Source organism: Mesocricetus auratus, unplaced genomic scaffold (assembly GCF_017639785.1).
Source record: "Mesocricetus auratus isolate SY011 unplaced genomic scaffold, BCM_Maur_2.0 Super-Scaffold_100676, whole genome shotgun sequence".
Classification (NCBI taxonomy): domain Eukaryota; kingdom Metazoa; phylum Chordata; class Mammalia; order Rodentia; family Cricetidae; genus Mesocricetus; species Mesocricetus auratus.
In genome coordinates, this window is record NW_024429266.1 from 32,757,754 (window position 1) to 32,784,123 (window position 26,370).

Here is a 26,370-nt window from a genome sequence, read left to right on the forward strand (position 1 = left end):
TTCTAGCCCTGCTGAAGAAAGGGCTTGACTTCTGCCTTCCCCAGCTTTTGTTTGGTTGGTTGGGAGGCTGATTGGGATTTTTTGTTGTTGTTTGCTGTTTTTGTTATTTTTTCCAAGACAGGGCTTCTGTATGTATCCCTGGTTGTCCTGGAAATAGTTCTACAGTCTAGGATGACCTTGACCTCAGAGATTCACCTGCCTCTGTCTCTCAAGTTACCGGATTAAAGGAGTGTGCCATTGTTTTGGCTCTTCACCAGCCTAATCATCATCTTCTGAATTACCTACCCCACACACATACACACTTTGTAGATATTAAGATCCACAAGTCTACTGAAAAAGGTGTGGTCTATTTGAATTACTTTTCAGTCCTGATTGTAACAAGAAAAACAGAATGATGGTAATATATGAGTCTCCAAACTTGGGCTTATAGTTATTCAAGTGACTGAGCCTTAAGGAGAAAGCTGGATGGAGATGATTGACGGGACTGCTCATGTATGAATCTTTTCAAAAGAGGGCACATAAGAGATAATCCACAGCCGGTGGTTACAGTGCACAGTTTTAATCCCAGCACTGCCAGGAGACAGAAGCAAGTGGATCTCTGAGAGTTCCAGACCAAACAGGTCTACAAGAACTAGTTCCAGGATAACCTTCTAAGCCTCAGAGAAACCCTGTCTTGAAAAACAAAACAAAACAACCCCTCCAAAAAACAAACAAAAACCCAAAACCAAAAAACACCCACCCAAAAGAGATAATACACAAAATGATGAGCTTTCTGTAAGAATTCTGAAACCTCTTTCATCCTCTGCTGAAATAAGCTGTTCTTTCTCATTCTTTTAATGTTTGTTCCTGATGCATCTTTTCTCTCATCTCCCCAGGACCCCCTGATGTGGATCAGCCCTGTGAGCCTAGCTTGCAGGCTTGGAGTCCTGAACTTCATCTGTACCACATGAATATGACTGTGCCCTGCCCAGCAGAAGGTTGTAGCTTGGAGCTGCTTTTCCAACACCCAGTCCAAGCTGATACCCTCACACTCTGGGTGACTTACCTCTCCACGAACTCCTCCCAGGCACTCTTTGACATAGAGATCTTGCTAGAATTCAAGGAATCTGTACACCTTGGTCCCTTTAACACTTTTTGTGACACACCACTCACTATCAAACTCCACGTGGATGGGAAGGTCTTGGGAGTGAAAGTCTACACCCTTGATGAACGAATGGAAATTGATGCTGCTCTCCTGACTTCTCAACCCCATAGTTCCTTGTGTTCTGGATGCAGGCCTGTGAGTTATCAAGTACTCCGAGAGCCTCCCTTTTCCAGTGGCTTACCCATGGTGGTGACACACCCGCACAGGAAGTTCACAGACATGTAAGTTGGGCAGCAGAATCTTACAAACCTTGGGACTTCTAGGGACTTTGTTTCAATATAGTTATCACTGCTTCTACTTTTTAGTATTCCGATATGCATTTAAAGGGAAAATATTTCACAGAAAAGGGAAAGCAAGTGCTTTGACTGCTAATGACATCATTATGCTGATGGACAAGTTAGTGTATGAGGTCTTTAAGTTGAGTGAGTGGAATTGATGCTAAAGTTGATCAGAATAAGATTTTTCTGTCTTGTGGCAATTTTATTTTAGATACATTCTTGTAACTTTCCAATAATCTAGTATGGCTTCCACAATTTTCAAGTTATAGCCAATTTTTCCATAGCTACACTAAAGGTCAAAAGTCTCTCAGATGTTAAACACAGCTTCATGATTTATCCACACGTATGTTCATTTTTCCTACCTTCTCTTTCTCCCTCTTCCTTTCTTCTTTCTTTTGTTTCTAGTTTTCACTTTTTAAAAAATGTCTTTCCGTCTGCATTTAGTGAGTTCTACTGTGCTCCTGGCACAGTGTGCTCAGTGTTGGAGAGACAGTCTGAAGTAAGAGTTAAATGTCTGCCTTAGATACTGCTATAGTCAAAGACAAATTTTCCCACCTCATAGTCTTCCTGGAGACTGCCTGGAGAGGTAGTGCATAACAGTGTATAATCAAGTTTTATGAGGGGGGGTTCTATTAGGTGATTTTTGCCATCTTAGACATGATCAAATTACAACAGCAAACTTTATTTCATTATTTTATGCATGGGCTGGGTGACCTTTGGATTGCTTGCTTAATTCTAGGATGATATCATATACATATTGGAGCCCCAGCTGAGACAGCTGATGTGACTCAGAATGTGAGGACCCTTTCAAGCCCTATTCTGGGCTGCTTCTTGTGGATGAATGACTATTTCTAGGATTGTTCCTTGACTCAGGGAGGACAAGTTCTCCATTGCTTGTAATTTTCAAGTATCTTATGGAAAATACTCTTGATAATGCTCCCCTAAGTTACACGAAAAATTTCCTATTCCAATAATGAACTACCTTTCTCCAAAAAGAGAGATAGACATCACACAAACCTTAGAAGTGTGCATCCTGGCTGCGGTAGACATTTAGTAACCCACCACAGCTATAAAACCTAGTTGTAAGACCTCAAAATGTCCAGTTCCAGCTCCAATGCATTCTTCTTTCCATGATTGTTCTTGTCTTGCTTTTTAGCATCAGAGGACTGAATTGTGGTTAAAAAATGCAGCCTGGCAGTGGTGGCGCACAGTTTTAATCACAGCACTCGGGAGGCTGAGGCAGGCAGATCTCTGTGAGTTCGAGACCAGACTGTTCTACAAGAGCTAGTTCCAGGACAGATTCCAAAGCCAGAGAATCCTTGTCTTAAAAAAAACCCAAAATAAAGTAAAATAGATGTAGTAGAATGTAGATCATGAGGTGTATTAGAAATAAAATTTAATATGATTAAGCATCTATAGTCAGGCAGTTGATATGATGTTTATTATATAATGATATCCCAATGTAAATGTTTAAGGTTATACAGATAGAAAACTAAGGCTTGTCCTACACTCAGTTGCTGACCTTGTAGATGGCACTCCCAGGATTCAAACACCATTTCCAAATGATTCTATCTTCTTTCTTCAGTAGAGCACTGCCTTTCATAGACTCCGCTCATGGGAGGCCTGAGGTACCTGCTGCTATGTTTTCACCATAAGAAGAGTAAAGGCACAAAAATATTTCTGTCTGATCCCTTTCCCAGCCACAGAGCTGTGTAAGACTTTTAAACATAGTTGAACAGGAAGAAACCACCCAAAAAGGAAACCAACTGCCAGCATTGATTGGGAGAACATTGGGTTTGCTTTAGAAACAGCATCTGACACTCACAGGAGAGGGTTCCTTTCTCAAAATGGAAAAGTAATTTGGAAATTTAAGAGACTTTAATATTTAGGTGGCTTTCCTATTAAAATACCTAAAAGACAATAGAGATGATTTCAAAGGTATTTTGGAAATCCCAAGACATTTCCTGTTTGCTGGTTGCTACATCAGATTGCAGGGTGGTGTCTCTGTGATTGCTTTAAAGAGTCGGTTAAAGAAAAGAGAGTCTTGGCAGGAGATTCACACTGGCCACTCATGGCAGTCCTAATAATTCCTTGAGGTCATGTCATCCTAGATACTTGCATTCTGTCTTTACTTGGGTGATAATTTTCCAACCAGGATAAGCATTGGAAAAAATTAAGATGAGGCAGAATTTATCTTTGAAAGTAGCAGCTTCCTTCACCAGCCCTTTTCCTGCTAAATAAATGTCATGTGTCAACACTTCCACTTAATCAATACACCAAGGACCAGGGAATCTGATAAGTTCCTTTCATCTCTCAGGTCAACTCTACCAACTCCTTTCTTGGTATTTGGAGATAAAGATGAATTTAACATGTCTTTAACTGGGAATTTTTATCTCTTCCACGTAGTGATGAGTTGCATTCTTGTGTTCTTACTTCTTCTGTGAAATACTTTTTCCAGTCTTTTCAAGGCAAGAATTCTCTTTAAAGAAAACTGTGATCTACAAATCCAAGAAGAGACTTGACTGAGCCCACACACTGAAATTATAAGCTTCACTTTGTTTGGTTACTTTAAATATATAGATTACTGGTTTTCCAACAGTTGATTTATGTTACCTTGGTTAAAAACACTACATGCCATCCTCCTGGATCCTCACAAACTGTTACCTTAAGTGTTAACTCACCAAGTACGTACTAATACATTTACTAGTGTAGAACTTATGGGGCCAATAGAAATGAGTATCTACCCAAACATGCGGATGCTCATAGGATTGAGCCATGGTCTTTGTTTCAGAAACTTTGCATGTTTCACATTTTGTTTCCCATCAAAGTTCCCTTAAACTCGTGGGAACTAACAACAAAGGACCCAGGGCATGCCACTTTGCAGATGTGATTGTCACAAACCCATTGGTTTCTGCAGGGAGGTCATGCCCGGGCAGATGTATAAGTACCAAGTTCAAGCTGAAGCTGGAGGGGAATTTGGAGAAGCTTCACCTCCTCTGAGCCACATTCATGGAAGACCTTACTGTGGAGATGGGAAGGTGGAAAGGTAAGTCATGTGTGTGAAAGACAATGTGATCTGAGTGGTGCTCAGCTTCTCAAAGAGGCTCAACCCTCCATCTGAGCTTGACTTAACTTAAAAATACATGGAAGCAAGTGACTGGGTAAGTCTCACGTAGAAATTCTAAAATCTGGGGTCTTGAGAGGTGGCTGGCACCTCTGCATAGTTTGAAAGGGACCCACTTTTATTCAGCACAGGTCCCCCGAGTATTGAGACATTTGGGCTGGTTCTCTGGGTCCTCCTTAAGGTGCCAGTGAGGAACTGCAGGGCAGTGAGGAAGGGAAGGAATCAATATAGATGATAGTTAAATATTGAAGGAGGATATAATTTAGAACAATGTCTGCTTGTTCAATTTTATGAAGTGGAAGTTATTGGTGGGAAGGGGATTAGTCATTTGGCCTATTTAGTGTGCAACTTTCTGTAAACATCACCAAAGGAAAGATTCATTTAACATCCTGTGGTGCTTTTCCTATTGTCCTGTGCTATCAGACTAGGGAACAAACACATCTAGGTTGCCTGGAACTTGTCCACGTTCAGCACTGACATATATCCAGTCCTAGGAAACCCAGGGCAGTTGATCAATCCTCATCTGACTAATCTTTCATACTCATCTAACCTACACTTATATAAAGCTACTGGGCATGGGGATCTGGGATGCATTGTCAAATTCCACACCTTAGTAAGATGGCCCATATTTTAGTTTCTCAGACCAGGAAAATATATACTCAATTCTCTATCCTTTCATAGGATTCCATCTGATTAGTGATCACTGAGCACTGTTTATATTTTTGGTTTTCTGAGTCTCTCAAGCTATGGTATAATCCTATTCATCACATTAAAGTATAAACACTGAATGTTGTTTCTCTTATTAACACAACAGAAATCACTTACACATATAAACCTCGCTAATTTGTTCTCACTCCCCCATACATGCTCAGTGTGCTAGCTCACTTCTGGTGCCATTCTCCAGTTGTGACTGCCATTTCCCTGTGAATAAGTATCAGAGTGCAGGGCAGAGAAATCTTCCAAATTTTGACTCCTGTTGCTGGAAACAGCTTAACTGGTGTCAGTAGTTCACTGCTACTGGGTCTTACAAAGTTCCATGTTGAAATGTACTTCTTAAACTTCTTTAATTCCTTGGTTGTCTAATCAGTACTGTTGTCCAAGGGAAGACATTTCTGGAGCCCAGCTATGTTCAGCTTGGTGCATCCCAATACACAAGGCAGAAAGGAGTCATGCAAATTGTTTAACCCATTTGGTTCCAGATGGAATATTATCAAGTTAAGCACTAGGAAGGACCCTGAAAATTTGAGCAGTACTCATTTCAAAGTTGATTTTCTCAATACGTGCTATCTACCAACCATTTAATATGTGTGACACTTGAGACTTCAAAATGTGGCAACTAACGTGCAATATTTATTTTTATTTAATTTAAGGTAATTTAGTTTTAAAACTGAAACTCAGTTTTAAGTATAGCTTGAAAGTTTGGGACAACTTGCACAGATGATTCAACTATGAATACAAAACTAAAGTATAGGTCAAGCATTTGAAGTGAGATTTAAGTGAAAATGAATTTTAAATACAGTAGACTTCAAGTGATTGGGATACACCAATCATTTTACATTGATTATAAATTTAAATGGTAATGTTTTAAGTACCCTCAATCGGATGAAATGCAGTTATTATAGCTATTTTATCTATTTCTTTTACTTTTTAAGTGATTACTAGAAATTTCAAAATTGTATATATCACTTTCACTAGATTTCTATTGGGAAGCATTGCACAAAATGATATGCGATATGCTTATGTTAACTGTTTAAATTTTCTTCAAAATAAAATTGTAAAGTTGCCTCTTTCCAAGATCGTGTCCTAGAACCCAGACAGGTAAACATTAGTGTAGACCAGTGGTTCTCTACCTTCCTAATGCTGCAACCTTTTAATACAGTTCCTCATGTTGTGGTTACCCCAACCATAAAATTATTTTTGTTGCTACTTAGTAACTATAATTTTGCTACTTTAATGAATTTTAATGTAAACATCTGTGTTTCCCTATGGTCTTAGGTGCTCTGTGAAAGGGTGGCTAGACACCCCCCCCCAAGAGATTGTAACCCATGGTTGAGAACTGCGTATGGGTGACCAATCCTCTCTCCCTATATGAGTAAACTAGGATACCTTTGGGATGCACAGTAGAGCAGTCTCTGATGAATCTATTGTCTTTGTATGAAAAGAATGTGAAGGGGCAAGAGAGATAGCTCAGCACTAGATATTCTTCCAGAGGTCCTGAGTTCAAGCCCAGAACCTATAAGCTGGCTCACAGCTGTGTGTAACTTCAGTTCCAGGAGATCTTACAATCTCTTCATGGGTGTCAGATACGCATACACCCTGACAAAACTTACATATAAGTTAGTAATAAATAAAGTTTAAAAATTAATCAAAAATATATGACATAGATATATTAGATGCATATGTAAGATAGTTTTGAGAGAAAAGAAGTGTAAAAAATTTTAAAACTCTTTTTGTCTTTCAGTTCAGGGGTTTAAACCCAGTCTTTCCATAAACTGGGCTAATGTTCCATTACTTAATCACACTACCATCCCCTCATAATTTATTCACTATGTTTTTCCTATGTTTTTATTCCTTCCTCCAGTTCTATCTTACAACTTTAAATATGATTACTATGGTTTTGTACCTGTACCATAGTTTTATTTTTTAAATATATATATTCATGTCTAATTTATCCTTAATCCATTCCCATAGTGATCTTTGAATATTGGCTGGAGCTATTTGTGTTATCTTGGGTCTGAATACTTTTTAGAATTCCAAATTTCTTTATATATGGAACTATGGACATATTGAAAAGTATAGGAGAAAAATTGTAGGCTATAACCATTTTATAATAGCCAAATCTTACTTTTTTTCATGGGAGTCTCCACTTAAGTATTTTTTCTATTTTGTTCTTTAAGCATAACATGCTTTATGAAAGAATTATCATTGTAGACTAACTTACCTACCTCAGCCTACCTTTAGTCATCAACTAAGGTTCAAAGATGACATTTTCTCTTTCCCTTTAATATATCCTAGGTGGTAGTAGGACGTAAGGACAGTGACTTGAACCCAGGTTGTGCCATTGAACAAGACAGCCACAAGAAGGTTCTTCTTAAAATTGCCTAATTATATATAAACAGAAGAGTCAGTTCTGAAAATTTCTGACTTTTATAACTTCACCTGGATAAACGAAAATACTAAATGAAAAATGATAAAAATTAGATAAAATAAATAGAAAATAAAAAGACACAGATGGGCAGGCCTTCTCACCAATTAACTACTCTTGTTAGCTTTGTTGTTTTGGGAGAGAGGATCTTTCTGTGTATCCAAGGCTACCTTAGAATGGTCTGTGTGTCTTCAGAGTATAGTGTGCCTCTGTGTTCAAGATAATCAACGACTGTTTAAAATTGTCAATGGTTTTTAATTAAATGGATTAAATGCTTTTATGTAAAAACATTAAAATGTATACAATCCCATGTGATGCTTTTTGATACACTGTATGATATTTAAACAGGTTAAATCTACCATCTCTTCATATATCACTTTCTTTCAGTAAAAATTTTTCAAATCCTCTTTTCCAGCTTCTTAAATTGCTACACATATTTGTCTTGGTCAATCCATTGAGCAAAAACACACCAGCGCCTGCTCCTGTGCAATTGTAACTCAGAACATATCAACAATTCTTTCCCCTTCACTCTTTTTTTTTTCTCTGCCCTCAATATCTGTTAGACACCTTTCTGCTTTCAATGTGTCTGAGATCAGCTTCATCCCAATATGAACAAGATCACACACTTCTCTTGTGTCCCTACTTAACTTTTACTCAACATAATGATCTCCAGCTCAATCCATGCTGTCTCAGATGACCAAGTTTCATTTTTCTTTCAGGCTGGATAGTATTCTACAGGATATGTGTCACATATTTTTCTCTATCCATCAGCTACTTGACACTTAGGTGGTCGCCATCACTTAACTATTTCGAGTAATGCTGCAATGAATATGGTAGTGCATATGTCTCTTTGACATACTAATTCCATTTCTTTTGAATATACCCAGGAGTGGGATTTCAAGATTACATATTAATCCTTTGTTTGTGTATGTGTGTGTGTGTGTGTGTATTGTCTTACTCAATTTCTTTCATCCATGTTTTATAATTTGCTTTGTAAATGGGATCATTTTCTTGATTTCTTTTTCCTATAGTTGGTTATTAGAATAATGCAATGATGGCTGTTTTCATGAATTACTAGAGCTAATAAATAAATTAAGCAAAATTGAAAGCTACAAATCAGCTATTTACAAGACCCCATTTATCACAGGGTTGGTGAAGATCCTGCCAGGCATACGTTTGAGCCTCCCATGAGGTTCTCCGAGATGTTCCTGTGCCATAATACATTTGATTTCTAGGAATTCCTACAACCCACTGGCCATGATCATCTACCATTTTGCTAAGCTCACATCTACTTTGGATATTTCGTTTTTAAGATTTTCTATAAATTATTTTTTAGTTTTCTGCAGCTTTTAATTTTTAGAGCATAATGAGAAGTTGAAATGGATTAATGGTAGCTAAATGAGAAAACTCATTTTATGTGTGTCTAAATGTATATTTCTAGGAGTATGGGAGAAATGTGCGATGATGGAGACCTGTTGAATGGAGATGGGTGCTCAAGAGTGTGTCAATTGGAGGAAGGCTTCAATTGTGTGGGTGAGTCTAGGGGTTGTGTCTTACTTTCAGAGATGTATCAATGTATTGCTTTTTGAATTTCAAGTGTTCTGTGGTTTATTGGTAATTAAAGCAATTATACCAAATACTACATATATAATTATTAATTTTCCCTTAATCATGAAGAAGCCAAATGGAAGCACAAAAGGCTTCAATGATTTTTTTTTCTTTTTTGCTTAGTTACCACATAGTGCTAGTTAGAATTTGAGCCAACAGAGTGCAGATCTAGAATTTCATGCTAAACTTGTACTGATCCCTAGCTTTACATTACCAGGACATTCTCTTGAATCCTCACACAAATGCCAACATTGCAGATAAACAAAACAATATTGTAGATTCTACACACAAATTTGGGTCAGGAAATATTTAAAGCCAGAGGAGAAGCAAGATATCACTCAATGTCCATGTTTAACAGGTGGGGTCATAGAGGCCAGCAGATGGTACTGGGGATTTCTGTCTTGGGGAGTGAGTGGTGACCAGTTATAACTAGATGACTTCATATCTAAACCTTTGACATTGATAGGCAGCACACAACACTTCCCTAGTTGTGATGAACACATCCATGAACAGGTTCCTCAGAGGAAAACTACTTCCCTTCCCATACGTTATGGTGATTGTCTAGAGTAGAACCCCCACATCAAAGTTGTTTTAAATATCAGTGCATTTAAACCACTTCAGGGTCCTTACTCTTAAGACGATGTAGCAAATTACAGTGCATAAACTTATTAATGGTGTCAACAACTACATAAAACTTACAGCTGTTTCTTCTCTCCTGAGCCAAAGCTGAGTCATGGATTCTTATTGTCACCTATCTGTCTAGTTACCTACCCATCCAAATGATAGTCCACTGTGTACCATGTATTAAGTAGTGTCACTTTTATATTTAGTGCCTGTGATGTACCAACATCTAATAGAGACCTTTCCCTTCCAGATGTACAGATCAGGAGTGGATTAGAAGCCAGCTTTGCTTTTAGAGAGGTCACTTCTGCCCAATCCTGACATGTGGGCATGTAGCTTCTGCTGACATAATTCCAGCAATGAAAACTGTTCTTGAAGCAGACAATTCTACTTAACACTGGCCTTATCTGTTAATTTTTTTTCTTTCTTCAAGTTTTCAGTTTGTAAACCCAGTCTCAGACTATCTCAGTGACTCATCTAGAGACATACAAGGCCCCTGCCAGGCCAGTCCTGAAACTTAACTTTCCTTATATTCAATCAAGTGAGGTTTTCTTACTCCGAAGCTTCAGGGGATACATTTTTCCCTGTTTTATTTGACTACCATTCAGATATTTGAAATGCCTCTTCACTAGTCTCCTTTCCAATCCAAACATCCCCTCATGTGATTAGGTTTCCAGACCTTTCCTATTTACCCCAACCTGGCACACTTTATCTGGTCAATGCCCAGAAAGGAATCCAATCCCCCAGATGTGGTCTGGCTATGTGGAGTGTACTGAACAAATCACCCCCTCTTTTGTGCACAAGTATTTGTTAATGTCACCTCTGTTTGTATCACTTCTTCTTGGTAGCCACATAGTGGTCACATACTGAAAACAAACACACATTCTCTGAACACTGTGCCATCTCCAGTTTCATTTAACTCAAGAACAGAATTCATGCTGTTTCTATCTCATTTGATCCTTTGACTCGTGTTTTTCTCAACCTCTAACTCCAGTAAGACTATATCTCAATTATTTTAACTATACTTAAATGCTATATTTAAGCTTATGTTTAAGTTATTGACTGGGTTAAATTGATGTGGTATATTCTACTATTAGACATCCTTTTCAGTGAATACATTTATCATATGCTAGACATATAATTTTGCTCCATTGCTTTTCAAAAAATTAGATTGGAATGAACCATTGGAAACGTGATTTTAAAGTGGTCTATTATTTTCTTATGGAATTGCAAAAAACATAATTTTTATACTGTGGTTAAAAGAAAACAAGAAATAAGAAAGTGTAGTCCCTGAGTTATGGATAGAAAATCCATTATCTAGGTATATAATTGTCATAAATAATAAAAAAGGTAGGCAGAGACAGACAGCTTGTTCTGCTGGGAATGTTGTTTCAAATGTACATGTGCTGGATGAGAGGGTGAGGGTGCTATAAATTTGATAGACTACAGATGAATGCCTTAAATGGGTTTAGAACCATGTCCTGTAGAGGGTGGTTTACACTGGCATGCAGAAGTAGATTTACCACTGGAGAGTCTTACATATGAGGCAATTATTAAGGAAAATAATAACTGTATGTTGAAAAGCAGCTGACAAACTACCAATACATCCCTGAGGAATTTCTGTGAAGAAGAAAAAAATGAAAAAGCATGTTATAACAATAATAAATCTTAGCAATGGTTTTACTGAGTCTGTGTTAAATAGTGCAGCTTTGTTTTGAATCTTAATTCTATTTCAGTGTCCTGTTTACTTGAAGCAGAAATGGGAAATTGGGTTGTGCTATTAACATTAATTGTTCTACATTTTGGTAGAACTTTATAGATGGTTTTATAAGTGCATCTCAGTTTTCCACACTGAAAAAAGCCAGTCTACAAAGGAGTAATACTGTCCACCAATAGGAACTTCACTGTGAGGAGGGATGGAACTTTCCCAGGGCACTCAAGCTTTTCACCTCCAACAGTTTCCCCCAGATATTCTGATCTTGCTTGTCACTCCTTTTCAGTATGAGGTGGTAAAAGGCATAATGCTGAGGGAGGCAAGAGCCTATATTTTGTAAGTCTCACTTAAACCAAGCCACATAGATTGTTAGGTCACTTATCAAGTCTTGCAAACTCGTTTAGACTTGTATTTATCATTTATAAAATAAGCAATAATAATAAGAAGAATAAAACTACAAATCTCATGGTTGTCCTAAGCTGATGCCTGCAAGACCTGGAGTCTTTGCAACACAGTTTCTCAAGTCTCTGAGGAGTTATGTGCTCAGAGAAAAAACTTCTCAGTGGTAAGAGGAATAAAAAAACATAATTTGGTGAAGAAACCCCTTAAATAATTGAACATTCAAAAAACTATGAAGAAGATTCAAATATATCTATATAATACTATTTAAATTTTATTTCTGTGTTTTCTATCTTCCTCATATTTCTAACATAGTCCATGTCTCATTTAACTTTACCTAAAGTACCTAGGCTGGGCAAGGTCACATATGCCTGTTATTCTAACACTCAAGAGGCAAATGGATCAGGAGTTCAGTGCCAGCCTGGGCTACCCAAGACTCTGTCTCATTAAAATGAAACAATACCAGTAAGACAGAATCAATTTTCTTACTACAACCACTTTATAGTGCATTTCCCTCTTTATCCTTGTCTCCCAAGTACAATCTTTCATATGGCTTTATTAGATTTTGCTTCTTCCATCATAAAGAGTAAATCTTCTCCAAGGGTGTGGTGGTTGATGCTGTGGTGGGACTATGTTCCCTGGTCATCACAGGATTGTCTTTAGTAGGCTAGAGAAGTATTGCTTGGAACATTGCCATGCTACATTTATCCTAATTTATATGAAAAAAATCCCTTAAATGTTACACATTTCTTGGCAGGGGAGCCAAGCCTTTGCTACAGGCATGAGGGAGATGGAATTTGTGAACCTTTTGAGAAGGAAACTAGCATCATCGACTGTGGCCTCCATACTCCTGAAGGACACTTGGACCAGTGGGCTACTCAAGCTTATTCCTACCATGAAGACAAGAAGAAGTGTCCTGTTTCCGTGGTAACAGGAGAACCTCATTCAATGGTAAGTTAAGTCATGGATGGAGTCATGGCTGGCCAAGATCAGAACAACAAAATATCAATTGAAAACCTTCTAGATAAATCATAAAATCCATAACTCACATGCACACTACTTGACATCAACAATTTTTATCCAGTAATTCAAGGGATATGCAAGTATCTCAAAGTTTAACATAGGCTTGCAGCTGTTATAAACTACATTTGGGCTCTGTGTGTTGGAGGATTTAGTAAAAAATGATAAAAAGCAGCAATAAGAAATCAGAAAGTTTGAATTAGACAGCTGGACCCACTAGTATTACTGTCAATCCATGACTATGACTATGGACTAGTCTCTTAACCACTTTGGACCTTCATTTGTTCCTATCTTTTGCATCTAACAGGCCAGTGTAGAGTCAATTGAGATTTTAAATATATATATAAAATGTAAAAGTATGATTTAATTTAAATGAATATTCAAGAAATGCAGGAGTTAATAGTTAGTAAATCAGATGAATCCTTTCCCTGACCTTCTGCTTACATAGTGGGAGATCTTAGGAAGACTCTAAGAGGCTATACTAATGACATTGTTCAACTGAGGTTGAATACTAAAGACAACATGAAGGGCACCTGGCTCTTTGGGTACCATTCCAGATCTTTCACTTTCAAATAGATTCTTCTCTCTGTTGTAACAGTGGGCAAGATGTCTATAAAAGTAAAATCTAGTCCTTTGGGTATTGTAGGTCAGGGTGAAATAACTGCATTTGAAACTCGTGCTCTGTCCATGCATTTCTGAGTGGATAGAGGAAGCTACTCAAGGTGTCTGTCTCAGGAGTCTGATCAAGGATGCAAGTGTCTAGATTCCAGCACTTCCATTTTTAGTTTTTTGTTTTCTTTTTCTTGCTACTAACATGGCTGCTTCTCCTGTAAGCATGAAGTCAGCATTGTGTGTGTGTGTGTGTGTGTGTGTGTGTGTGTGTGTGTGTTTCACTGGGGTTTGATCTCAGGGTCCTGCAGAGTCAGCAAATTCTTTGTCACTGAGTTATGCAGAGGAAGAAGAAAGCAGGTCAAAGGGAAGTTTGTGTATACCAGCTGAGTGTTTGCTCATGTTTATTGGGAAAATGGCAAATTTTTTGGAAGCTTAACACTGTAGATTTTTACCCATATCTTATGTCTACTTAATCACCCCTATTTTGGGAAACATTGAGGAAAGGAACATTTACATAACTGGATAAGTTTGAGGAAAGTTGATGTTCATTAATGAAAAGGTGATGGGCAAGAAGATACAATGAGGCAACTGTCCTCTTCTGCTACACTCTTCTTTGCCAAGTCTTGGCATCCTTCTCCTTTGAGTTCTAGTGTCCAGTGACAAAAAGCCAGGAAAGTTGGTAATTCTAAGTTCATGACAGCTCTCTGAAGTGGCTTTTAGTGTGGCCTGAATGTCTTTTCTAAGTGAAGTAGGAGACATTTCCTTAAGTTCTGCTTCTTGGGGTTTCAACCCAGCTAAGGACCCCCTCTCTGCTCGACTCAGTAGCCTCACTCTCAGGACAGTTGATGCTGATCAATAAGGACCTAACCATTACTCTGGAAAGACTTGCAAATGGAATCCTTGTATCAGTCCTCTGAAATGTGCCAGAATGATTCTTTGGGCAAGAACCCATGCTAATGATGGACAGAGAGTTGTCACATGTGTTTTCTACCCTAGGAAGATACATCTTGAGAGTACAGCATTGAGAAATTCTTCTACCTGAATTGGGGCTTTTCTGAGTTCTAACTTCTGCATTCTGCAACTAGCAGTGTGGTCCTTATGCATAAGAGAGAAAAGTTGGATTTGTGCTAGAGACCTCCTGACATTATTTACCTCCCGCACTTCATACTTAATTTAAGACTGAAATTGCTTTTCAGATTTGTACTTCACATCATCCAGATTCATTCCCAAATCGTCTCTCTCTTGGATGGTTTCCCTGTGTCTTCAGTTTGAAGACAGCCCAGGAGGAAGGCAGTGAGAAGTCTGAAGATAGCCTGCAGAAGGACAATGAGATTTGGCTCGAAGTAAGTGAGGCAATGTCTATTTGTAAAGCCTGTAAATAGGGATACACATGTATGCATGTGTGTGGGTAAAATTAGACATTTGTCTGATTTATTAGGGAGTTTTCGTCTGTTATCTCAAAGTATTCACATTTTAAATTTATTTTCATCTTTCTTTGAAGTTTGGACTTTCCATATGAGTTATCACTCTAGGAAAGTAACATACACCAAAACACGCAAAATTAGAAATGGATAACTCAAATGCCCTAATTACAATGGAAATCAAGAAATAGGGCATTGAATATCACTGTCACAAGGCTCTCTTTCACTCCTTGTGTGTTACATCACAAATGTATCTAGTAATTTTACTTCTATTGACACAGATTTCTTTTGCACATTTTTTTTTACTGTTTTTGTTACTTGAGATAGGATCTCATTCAGCCCAGGTGTCTTCAAACTCTATGCCACTGAGGATGTGACCTTGAGCTCCTGATTCCACTACTCTGCCTCCTGAATGTTAGAATGACAGGTATGCACTACCACATCCAAATTAGACAGTGCTGGTAAGAGATACCAAGGTTTCACATGCGTTGTATGAGGTAGAGATTCACAGCCTCTACCCTATGGATGTTCAATAGATCTATAAGCAATTTAATCAAACTTAGACCCACCATGCTGCATGCCACCTTTGTCAGGAACCAGCAACAGGATACATGTATTAGCTTGTGTATTGATTCCATATTTTATTTATTAATTCTGCATTTTGCTCTGCTAGTTCGTATAATTTGTAATATTAGCACACTTTTCAGAACTAAACATTTTAATCAATCCCATAGTTTAAGCCTTAAAGATTCTCAATTTTTTTCAGAATATCTTAGCTACCTTATTATCATTTAAATTTTATATGAATTTTATAGTCAGATATTAGTTTTGTTCAGTCTTGCTAGGGTTTATCATTTTCCCTAACTTTTCACTATCTTTTAAAAAAAGCAAACCAAAGAAATGTACACTTTAATTTTTCATTATTTTCTTCATTTTTGTTGTTCATTTTCAGGGCTGTGAATATTCTAAACAAGTGTTCAACCATTGACCTACAATTATGCTTTTAACTTGTGCTTCTTTTTCTGGTAACTTAAAATGATATTTTGATAACTGACATTTGCCCTCCCCACAACCTACACACAGAGGCAGGCCTCACTTCATATGGTATTGTGAGATTACAGAATAACTATACAAAGTGAGCAATAACCAATTATTATCATATAGCTACTATTATTATATAATTATAATTGATTATAGTTGTTTCCTGACCCCTAGAACATTTCTTGTCACTTCAAATGCTCTTACATGTTAATTGAGCATATGTGAGAAAGTAAAAGCTATAGGGTTGCCTTTGACTCTTTAGTTCACTATTACTTTAAACATTGTCAATGTAGAGAATCAACATTGCAAAAGCCTTGAAGAATCCAAGGGAGTTTTTACCTTTGCTTGCCTTTTTCTTATGTGACTAATATGACAGAGCTAGCATTTTTAATGACTTGGTGAACTTTTATGTCTTGCTTATACTGATAACCATAGACCAACTCCTGACAATTATTCTTCATTCATTTGGTGTCATTAAACACCACTCCGGCTCCCTGCGAGTTCCTTTAGCATGATTGTTTTTGTTTATATTGGTTCCTCTAGGAAGTTTTCTTCAAAACTACATTCCCTACTTCTGGTGACAACTTCACTTTCACTGAGGTCCTCTACCTCCATGTCTGGACTCTTGAATCACCACCACTCTTGGAGCTGGTTATTTCTTCCACAGAACCATTGATCATTGGTCGGATTTCGCTTCCAGCATTGTCATTTTTCCTTGATGCATTTTAATCTTGTTTACTTTCTTCTTCTGGTTGTCCATTTTGGCAGATCTTCACATGTATTTATCACTGGGGAATAAGTTAAAATCACAACATGTATGTTGCTGTCTGTGTAACCCAAACCAAAGCTTCATTCAGTCAGTGAGTGAAAAGAGAAAAGATCATCACTATAAAACAGTTCTAGTCACTAGGAGGTTGACATTATTAAGTCACATTAAAATCATGACTTTAGCAATGATGGGATTAGTTTACTGGTCAGAATTCAAACCCATTACTTGTGTAGAGATGTTTTGTTGTTGTTGCAAAACTGGCAGTGAAATGTTTATTCAGTTGTTATTAATATATTGTATCAACTTGATTTGAGTCATGCTTGTGAGTCAGTAGTTTTAGTTAAACTAATTTTATGGCCATTACTTGTAGATATGTGAACTATGCACATTGGAAATTGGCAGGATATATTTTTCAAATTCCTACATCGTCTTACAAATTCTTAACTAAAAATTGTGTCTTTTATCTCCAGTAATACTTATTTAATCCCTGTATATTCCTATTTCTTTGAAGTACACCTTATAGTATATTTTAAAACACAATAATCAGAATCACTTTAATGTGTACTGGATAACAGCAGTCTTTTAGTGACCTGAACTGTCTTATGTTGATCTTTTCTCTTTTCACTCACTGTCTTCCCTCTTCTATCATAATAAATGAAGATTTAACTGAACATTAGACACTGAACACCTTGTAGAGATATTGACTAACACTGACTTCTTTTCAAGATAACTTTATTGGGACATGTATAAATATTTGGGAAATATTACCTCATTTAAATAAGCAAATTAAAAGACTAGAGCCTCTGTGCTTATTTATGTGAGCCCCAATCCATTTTTTCCAGTTTTTTCTTTGTTCTAAGAAATTCCCCATGCGAAGCTTGAACTGGGCCCTCTACTTTGAAAGTCTCCAGCTTCCATGTCCTCAGCAGTATACTCCTGCCAACGACCCTTCCAGGGTTTGAGCTTCTTTCTGGCCAGTCTTTGCTTCACTTACACTTACATTCTGCACTGCTTTGGATACTAAAATTATTTCTGAGACACAGAATATCAGATTCCTTTTAATGTGACTTCTTTCCTCTTGAGATATTGAACTCTTGAGTCTTGAGAGATGTCCTTGTTCTCAAACATCATCATCATCTTATTTAATTTGTATTTTTAAAATATTCATGCTTGAGCAAAGTTCTTGTTTGACTGTAAGCTCCTCAATTATATCCAGAAGCAGAAGTATCAGCCTGAAACACTATCAATGCCCATCAGTTAGCTATCTCTTGTATTTTGGGTTTGTAATCTTTTTCTGCTCAACAAGTAATCTAGAAGAGTCTCTGTATTAGAGCAAAATCTAATGAAAGGTTACATTAGTGTGTGAAGTGTGCTAGTAAAATTTGATTTCACGAACCAATATTGTAACAAATAAATTAGGAAGAGTCTTTGAAAATAAGCTACGTTAAACAAAACATTTTCCAAGCACGGCAGAATTTCTGACCCTTTACTGTTCATTTTAGTATAATTTAATCTTGATTTGATACACAGATATGATTTGTATGCAGTGAATCAGAGACAAATTTATTGCATAAGTGAAAAACAACAGTACTGGAAAACATTAGTTTTGAAAACTTATTTCTAAAATCTTTCATTCACTCACATGCTCCTTGCCAAAATAAAAGTTCTGTCATTTTAGCCAATTTTGCTGAGGTAAGATTCTCTTGCTTTTCTTTATTCTTCAACCAATAGAGCAAGAACAGAAAAATTTTCTTACAGAATATATATGTATATATATATATATACATATGTGTGTGTATATATATATATATTAGTCTTTTATTATTTACTATTAAAAAAGCATCTGTGATTTACAAAATGCATATTCCTACGCTTTTTGCTACTGTCCTTACAAATCTCTGTGTGTGACAGGAGAGATGTTTTTCTATTTCACAGACGAAGAATGCACCCAAGATTCTCTTTCCTTTTTTTATACCTCTGAAGAATAAAATGGGAATCAGGAGGCTCATATGCACATGTCTTGACAATAATCTCTTAGAGTTTGTTCCCCACCTAAACTCTGTTGCTTATTCTGTCAGCTAAACCCAGAATTGAGAACTGGAAATACGTAGAGCAAAGAAACAATAGGAAGAAGGCAGAAACATGAGTGAAGATGAAAGGAAGGATGGCCTCCCTTGCTTTGTTGCATTTCTTCTAACGCTTTGAAAGACCAGTGAGAAGGTTGCTTTTTGTAAACTTGTGCGCATTAGCAGGTGATCCAAAGAAGGCATGGTTTCCTCGAGAAAGTGCTTTGAATATAAATAATGTAGGAAACAAAACCATTTCAGGTGCAGGCACTTAATAACCACTTGTTCCATTCTTGGGGACCTAGTAACCATATACAAAATCATATGCTCATGTTTGTTTCCATGGTTCTAAACTGTCTCCAGTTTGAAATGATCTCACTTAGGCTAGACTGGTTAGCAGTCCTAACAGAAACCACCACATGTTCATAGTATTTTAAATACCTCAGTCATCCACATCAGTTATAAATTATGGACCACTGCCTGGAAATCCTTTCTGCACAAACCTAAGGCCTGTTCACCATAATTTTTTTCTTTATTTTGTTTGGTATCAACTAGCTAAACACTGAACTTGAGTCTCTAAGAAAATGTAACATGTGTTTAATTGATTAGATCTCAAATGAGTATCCCTACCACCATGTGAACAAGGAAAGACACACTTGTTGAAATGTATTCTCTTCCATGTAGTATTTATTTTATACATGTTAAAAAGATTATTTTAAAATTCAGAGATGCTATGCATTTAGATGATATAACGAGTAAAATCATAGATAGGATTAAAATTCAAATCCAGCTTATCCCAAAGCCTTTGGCCCTTCCTTTCCATGGCAGGAGTTGTATACACATTTTCTATGGAGAACAAGTTATAGAATATTTTAGGTTTATTGGTCACACAACCCATATCATACCTATTTAACGTGGCTATTAGCATGAAGGTAGGAAGTATGTAAGTGTATGTATATAAATTGTGCTTTCAAAACCAGAACCTTACATTTTATATACTTTTCATGTTGTATTTGTTTATATTTTCAGCTATTTGAAAAAATATATCTGTCTTAGATCACATCCATATGGAAATAGGAGTTGGGTCAGGATTGGCCCATGCATCTTGTTGGGCCAACCCCTTCTCTACATCATGTTTCTGAGTCACTGCTGAAGATATCCATGACCATTTAACTTATTTCAGCATTGTATTATTCAGGAGTTTGTTACTGTAACAAAATGCCTGATGTAAACAGGTTATAGAAGAAGGGCTCTACATTCAGAGGGTTTGGTCCATCTTTGAACTGAGGGAGGGTGTGGTGGAACAGGGCCATTCACACACAGACAGGAAGCAGAGGAAGAATGTCTATGATACCAGATTCCTCCTGCTTTGTCTTCTGTAGCCTCAGTGCCCCAGCACATGGGATCATGCCATTCAAGTTTTTTCTCTTCAGTCAGTCCCTGGTGGAAAGAACCTCACAGCTATATTCAATGGTCTGCTTTACCCTAAGATTCTCAAGCCAAGCAAGTTGACAATCAAGGTTAAAAGTCTTACACATCATGACAGAATACACATATATGTTTGTTTTTTTGTGTGTGTATACATGTAAATGAGTATGCTTATAGATGTAAGTGCACATGTTCATATGGGCTTTTTTATGTGGAGACCATAAGTGTCAGTGTGTCCTCCTCAGTCCCATGCTGGATCAGGACTTTACAGTACTCTGTTTCCACGGTGTCACTGTAAACACTGCTACTGTTAAACATGTGCTACAAATTAAAAAAATACAACATGGGCTTGAAAAGTCCTGATTCAACACAGGATATTTAGCTCAGTTTGTATTACCATAAACATTAGTTTGTGAGCTAAGGTTCACAAGCATGAGCTTTATCTCAAGCTGAATTTTCCTATTTATCTCACTTTCCACATTGTTCACACAGTTTATTCTTTTCAGTTGTAACAGAACGTTTTCACTGTAGTAAACTGCCGGCATTTTCATATAGCTATAATTTCCATATAGAAAGTTTATGGTTTTCCTTCTCTGGAAATGCCTCCTTCACTGTTCTTTTTCTATTTCATTTTTTCCATCCTATGAAGTCTATAGAGCCTATGGGCAGAAGCAATGTGTACTCCTGGACATATGTCCAAGACTGAAAAAAAAAAGCCTCCTTGTGCTGTTAAAAATGTTTGGTGTTAAACAAGTAACGACAGTGTGTTAGAGCTTACCATTTGGGAGCATTCGATATACTCAGGAAACAGATCGTGACTTGTGATGTACTGACAACAGAGAGGTGGCAGAGGCCAGAAATCGAGGTAAGCACCTCATCTTGAAAAGACTGAAAAAACTGGTTGTAGTCTGAGTGAAAATCACATCAAAAGAGATTTCCAATGGTGGTAGAAAAATCCATAGCTTTTTTTTGATTTGGCATATGGATTCTTTAGAAAGTAAGTGCCAATATGGAATCCAGTATTCAGGAGATTTATTAAAGAGTGGCTTGGTAGTCAGATTCTGTGATACAGCACGGAAGGAAGCATGAGTGAGTAGAAGGAGAAGCTGGACAACATCAGTGTAAGTACATAGGAGGAACCCTCCTATAGCATCACAAAGGACTAAGCAATGGTGAATGGAAATGTGGTTAAACATACTCATAGCATCCTTGAGATAGGTTATATAAATGAAGAGATGTACATTATAGTCTTTAGAGCAATTGCAAAAGTGCACACACACACACACGTTGCTGTAGGGAAGACTAACAGGAATAAAGATTACTTAATTCTCCAACAAGAAGTCAGAGAAAGCGAAACCAAGAACCAACAAGATTTATCCAAGAGGGAAATAAAAGCCAAGATGACTGACTTAAATCCAACTAAATCATATCTTTTATTAAGTAGAAATTATTTCAGAAAGCCATGAAAACACAGATTATGGTATTTAGATAATATATTTTTTACAAAACAAGAAGATTGAAAATAAAAGATTGAAAAAGTATGTACTATGGAAATTATAAGGACAAAATAATTATGTATTATCATAGTATCTAGTAGAATAGATATAAAACTACAGTAAACAGAAAAAATGATAAGTGGTCAATATATGAAAAAGAGTGGCAACCTTGTTAGAAAATTAAGAATCTAAAAATTTATCCTCAAAATAAATGAATTGAGAAAGTGTCAAAATTATAATTCATAATTATAGCTGAAATTTTCATCATCCACCTCATTAATAATTTCTACAATAAGTAGATTAAAATGAATCAAGGCAAATGTATAAGATTTCAAAATTATTATCAAATATCTTGATTTAATTGATATATGTAGAAACATTGTATTCAATAACTGAAAATAGTATATAGTATTCAGCATAAAACAAGTTTCAATACATTTATGGTAAAAATCATACATAGTAGGTTTTTTAACTTCAGTAATACTAAACTAAAAGGGAATAACAAATTACCTTATAATCCACAGGTTTTTGCTATTAAATAATATTACTAAATAATCTGTAGGTCAGACAGACATGTTTCATTCCCATAATTTCAGCACTCAGGAGACAGGCAGGAGGATTGCCATAAACTACTGATCAATTTGGGCAATTTGGTGTCAGGCCGGCTTAAGTTTTGGAGAGTCTGCCTCTATAAACAAAACCAAAACAAGAAACAAAATCATTAGAAAAGAAATTCCAAAGCTAATCTGTAGATCACAGAAGGCTCTATGGTGGACATTAGTAAACATTTTGAGTGGAATGATACTAACAACTGTGAAAGTTTGTGCTTGAAGTTAAAACATGTTTGCAGGGGAATTTGTATCTTTAAAAATCTATGCACTATTAGAAAAAGATATAGAAATCAGTAACTAAAGTCCCTTCTTTATGTCATTAGAGAAATGACAAGTTAAATCAAAATAAAAATTAAAATGTACAGCAAAAAATAAGTGGACTAGGAAATGATCCAGCATTTTCTACTAGATCATTATCAGTTGTTTCTTCTCTAGACTTGAATTCAATGAAGTTAGAATTTTCCTTTGTACTTTATGAGACATGAAAGAAGCTAAATGTAAAATGCGGAAGAACTAACTTTTTATTTCCTCACAAATTGAATCAACACCTGAGAACAGCCTAAAATTCATTTCATGTGCTGTTGGTTTGTATGAGGTTAAGAAGAAATGAATGTGTTCCTGAATTTAAAGAGCTACCAATAAAAGGTTTGATTGAAGAAACTAATTTTTTTTGTGAAGTGAAAGTGACAGAATATTTAGTAGTAAATATGAAAAGAAATAGGAAAGGACTATGTGAAGAAGTGCTTCCAATTAACACGATAAGAGCTTGACTAAATGAGTGTGGACTTGTCCTGCAGGGGAAGAGACTCTCATGTGAATCTCACCTTAAATCTTGAAAGCTCATGTAATCCCCATTAAAAACAAAACAAAACAAAACAACAAAATCTTCAGTGAAGAATTACAATGCTGAATTTCATGGGTGTTTTTTTTTTAAATAGCAAAACATACCAATTATAGTGATTTAAAAATGAGGAGTGCAGATAGGTGAATGGACCAGGAGGTTCAGGAATGTGCCAAAGGATGCTAGCAAACATGTGAACATGCTGAGTGATTACCAGACAGTTTGAATGAGTACTGTCTCCACATACTCTTGCTGTGACCTGGACTTATCACTCACCCGAGTCTAGTCAGTCAGTGCAATCAAGTGATTTCTTATTTTTGTCACGTTTTTCATTTTTTTTTCTTACTACAGTGAGGTATGCTATTCCTTTATGTGATAATTGCTGATCACTCAGTGTTCCTTCCCTCTGTGATTCACAGATTAGGGTGAATTCATTCATTTTCTCCCCATGGTTAGAATGATATTTTACATTTTCTTATGTTGGAGTTTTAGTTTTGCCTTTCAGACTGTCGCCTTTTAGCATATTTGTTTTTTTCATATAGTGTATGATTCATGCTACTTTTTAAGAAATGTGACAAGCCAATTTCTCTAATAGTAGCCATTGAAGTGTTCATTCTCGTCTTGTTTTATAACATAACACAATTGTATGCCAACTTCTAAGTTATGCATGCGTCTGTTTTGCACTTTACTGGTCTATTTTGCTGTTCGTTACACCAACTCACCATTTGTATTATTATGAATTTAATTTGGCTGGACATGTTACCTTCTCCATTTTTGTATTTATTTTCTTTTCTATATAAAATATAACCTTGTGATTCTGTCCTCTGAGTCATCCTTTTGTTTAATCAAACAATGTTTGAGACACCAAACCATTTTTTTTTCTTGTGAGTGCACTTTTGCATTTTATTGACAGGTTTTACTTTTTTGTATTTAGTTGTGTGTACGGAATTCATGTATATATTTCTTTTTGAATATTCAGTTTACTAGCTCCTCTTGAAAATGGTAGTATGATTTCCCCCATTTTTTTATGTTTGGAAGCCTCTGTGTAAAACTAGGATACATGTTTTGAGCTTTGTCTTAATTACATGTGAGATTTGTGCACCCTACTGGAGTCTTCAGGAGCAGTATTCAGTCTCGTTCAATGTACTTTTTATGCTTCTTTTCTCTACCTCAGTTACTTCTTCCTTTGTTGCTTTCACATTTTTTTTGCCATGGTTCTCTGGATTTACTTGCTTAATTTGTATTTGGTGGTGAATAATTTTTCTAGTTATAATCACTACTTTAATTGTAGTGCATAAATCTTGATGTATAGACCTCTTGTTACCATTTGATTGTAAGAATTTTGTAATATTTTATGATTTGTTTTTATAACCTTAGATTTTTATATAATTGTGTTTGTTTACACCATTGATTTTTCAGAACATAACAACCTTTTATTGTGCCAGCTGGGATATTAATAGAGGGTGTTTTATTCTCCTCCCTTTGGCCCTATATTTTATTACTAAACCCTTTAATGGTGAGTTTTTATTCATTTAGGAATTAAGTACCAATCCATAATAAGAATTTGACCTCTGCATTAGTTTGTCAAAAAGTATCAATTACACATAGTTTTCTCTCTCTGGGTACACACATATCTATAAAATTCTTTCATCCTTCTCACCCTGGCTTTGTGTTCCCAATTCTTTGTTCTTTTTCTCTTTATTTTTTATTTTGCTTATGGTACATTCTTTAATTACAGTTTGATAAATTATTATTTTTAAGTTACTAAACAAATACAATTTATATATATATGTATATATATTCACAGAGTACACTGAAATCTTTTGATGTGTTGTGAAACAGCCTCCACAGATAAGCCTAGTCAAAGGCATCTATGTTTCTAATACTGGGCTGCAGGGAAAAAATGAACTCTTTAGTTGAATTTAGGTATTAGATAAACAACAACTGATATTTAGCATCAATTTTTTTTCATGTATTGTTTGGGCATGCTAAAACAGAAAAATATTATGTGTCAGATAATCAAAGTTAAGCAGATATCCTGTATCCTAGTTGGTTTGGCTAAATCCAACTCTTCAACCTTTTTTTAAAGCCAGTTAGATGCTAGGCAGGGATTTGTAAATGATTTCAAATAGCCTAAAAGCTGTCCACATTCCACTGTTTGACCACAAGTAAATAGTATATGTATTTAAGGTACTGGGTCTGGTCACTACTTTGAATATTTGGTTAGAGTAAAGTTCATGAGATCCTGTGTGAGAAGGTGGGACTATTTACTAGTGATCTGACTTTTCAGTCTAGTTAGAAATAGAGCAATAGATTAGTAGGTACTTTAGAAATTGGAAGAAGGCATGCACTACAAAGAGAAAGATATTGTAACTTCAGTTACTTCTTAACTCAGCAGGTAACTTTTGTAAACATGCCATCTCTCTGGGCATCAGGTTTCTTTTGAAATTCTTTTAAATGAGTTATTTAAAAGATTCCTTCCTACTTTGCATTTACATGTAAACTTAATAATGAAGTTTTTGAAGAGATAAGCAAATAGGATGAATGATAGTGCAATCCTAGACTACTAATGGTCAAGGGTGAGAACAGATCCATTAAGGGTTATCTCCAAAGCCTCATCTCATGAAGTATGCTTGTTCCAAGAAACTTTGTTAGAAATGCAAAGCCTCAGTTCTACTAACTGAGAATTTGCATTTAAAAATGCAAGGTCCTTGGCAGTTTGCATGCATTTTGAAGCTTGAAAATCACTATTACAATGGATTATATCTCAGCATTGAGTGGAATAATTGATGCTCAAAATGACACAAATCCACCTCCAATTCATCAGGTAGAAACTTGTTAACAGAATTCTATGCTTAAGAGGACAGACAGTTTTGTGAAGTGTATTTTTCTATGTGTAATGAAAATTTATAAAAAGTAATTATCTTCAGAAGAAAATTTTCAGTTGCTAGAGAATCCTGAAAGAACAAAGGTGACTATGTGTATATAGTTCTCATTTCCTTCACAAGCTAACCTAATACACAAAAGGGAAG

The 26,370-nt window shown here is 36.2% G+C and overlaps 1 protein-coding gene across 1 annotated transcript in view; it reads left to right on the forward strand.

The window, feature by feature from the left end:
- Nucleotides 1–26,370, forward strand: part of Pappa2 (pappalysin 2) — a 234,881-nt gene that overhangs the window by 101,058 nt on the left and 107,453 nt on the right. The window contains exons 7-11 of the mRNA XM_005071329.4: nucleotides 876–1,365; nucleotides 4,340–4,468; nucleotides 9,133–9,224; nucleotides 12,791–12,984; nucleotides 14,862–15,008. Coding sequence (XP_005071386.1) covers nucleotides 876–1,365; nucleotides 4,340–4,468; nucleotides 9,133–9,224; nucleotides 12,791–12,984; nucleotides 14,862–15,008 — 1,052 coding nt within the window. The remainder of the gene's footprint in view (nucleotides 1–875; nucleotides 1,366–4,339; nucleotides 4,469–9,132; nucleotides 9,225–12,790; nucleotides 12,985–14,861; nucleotides 15,009–26,370) is intronic.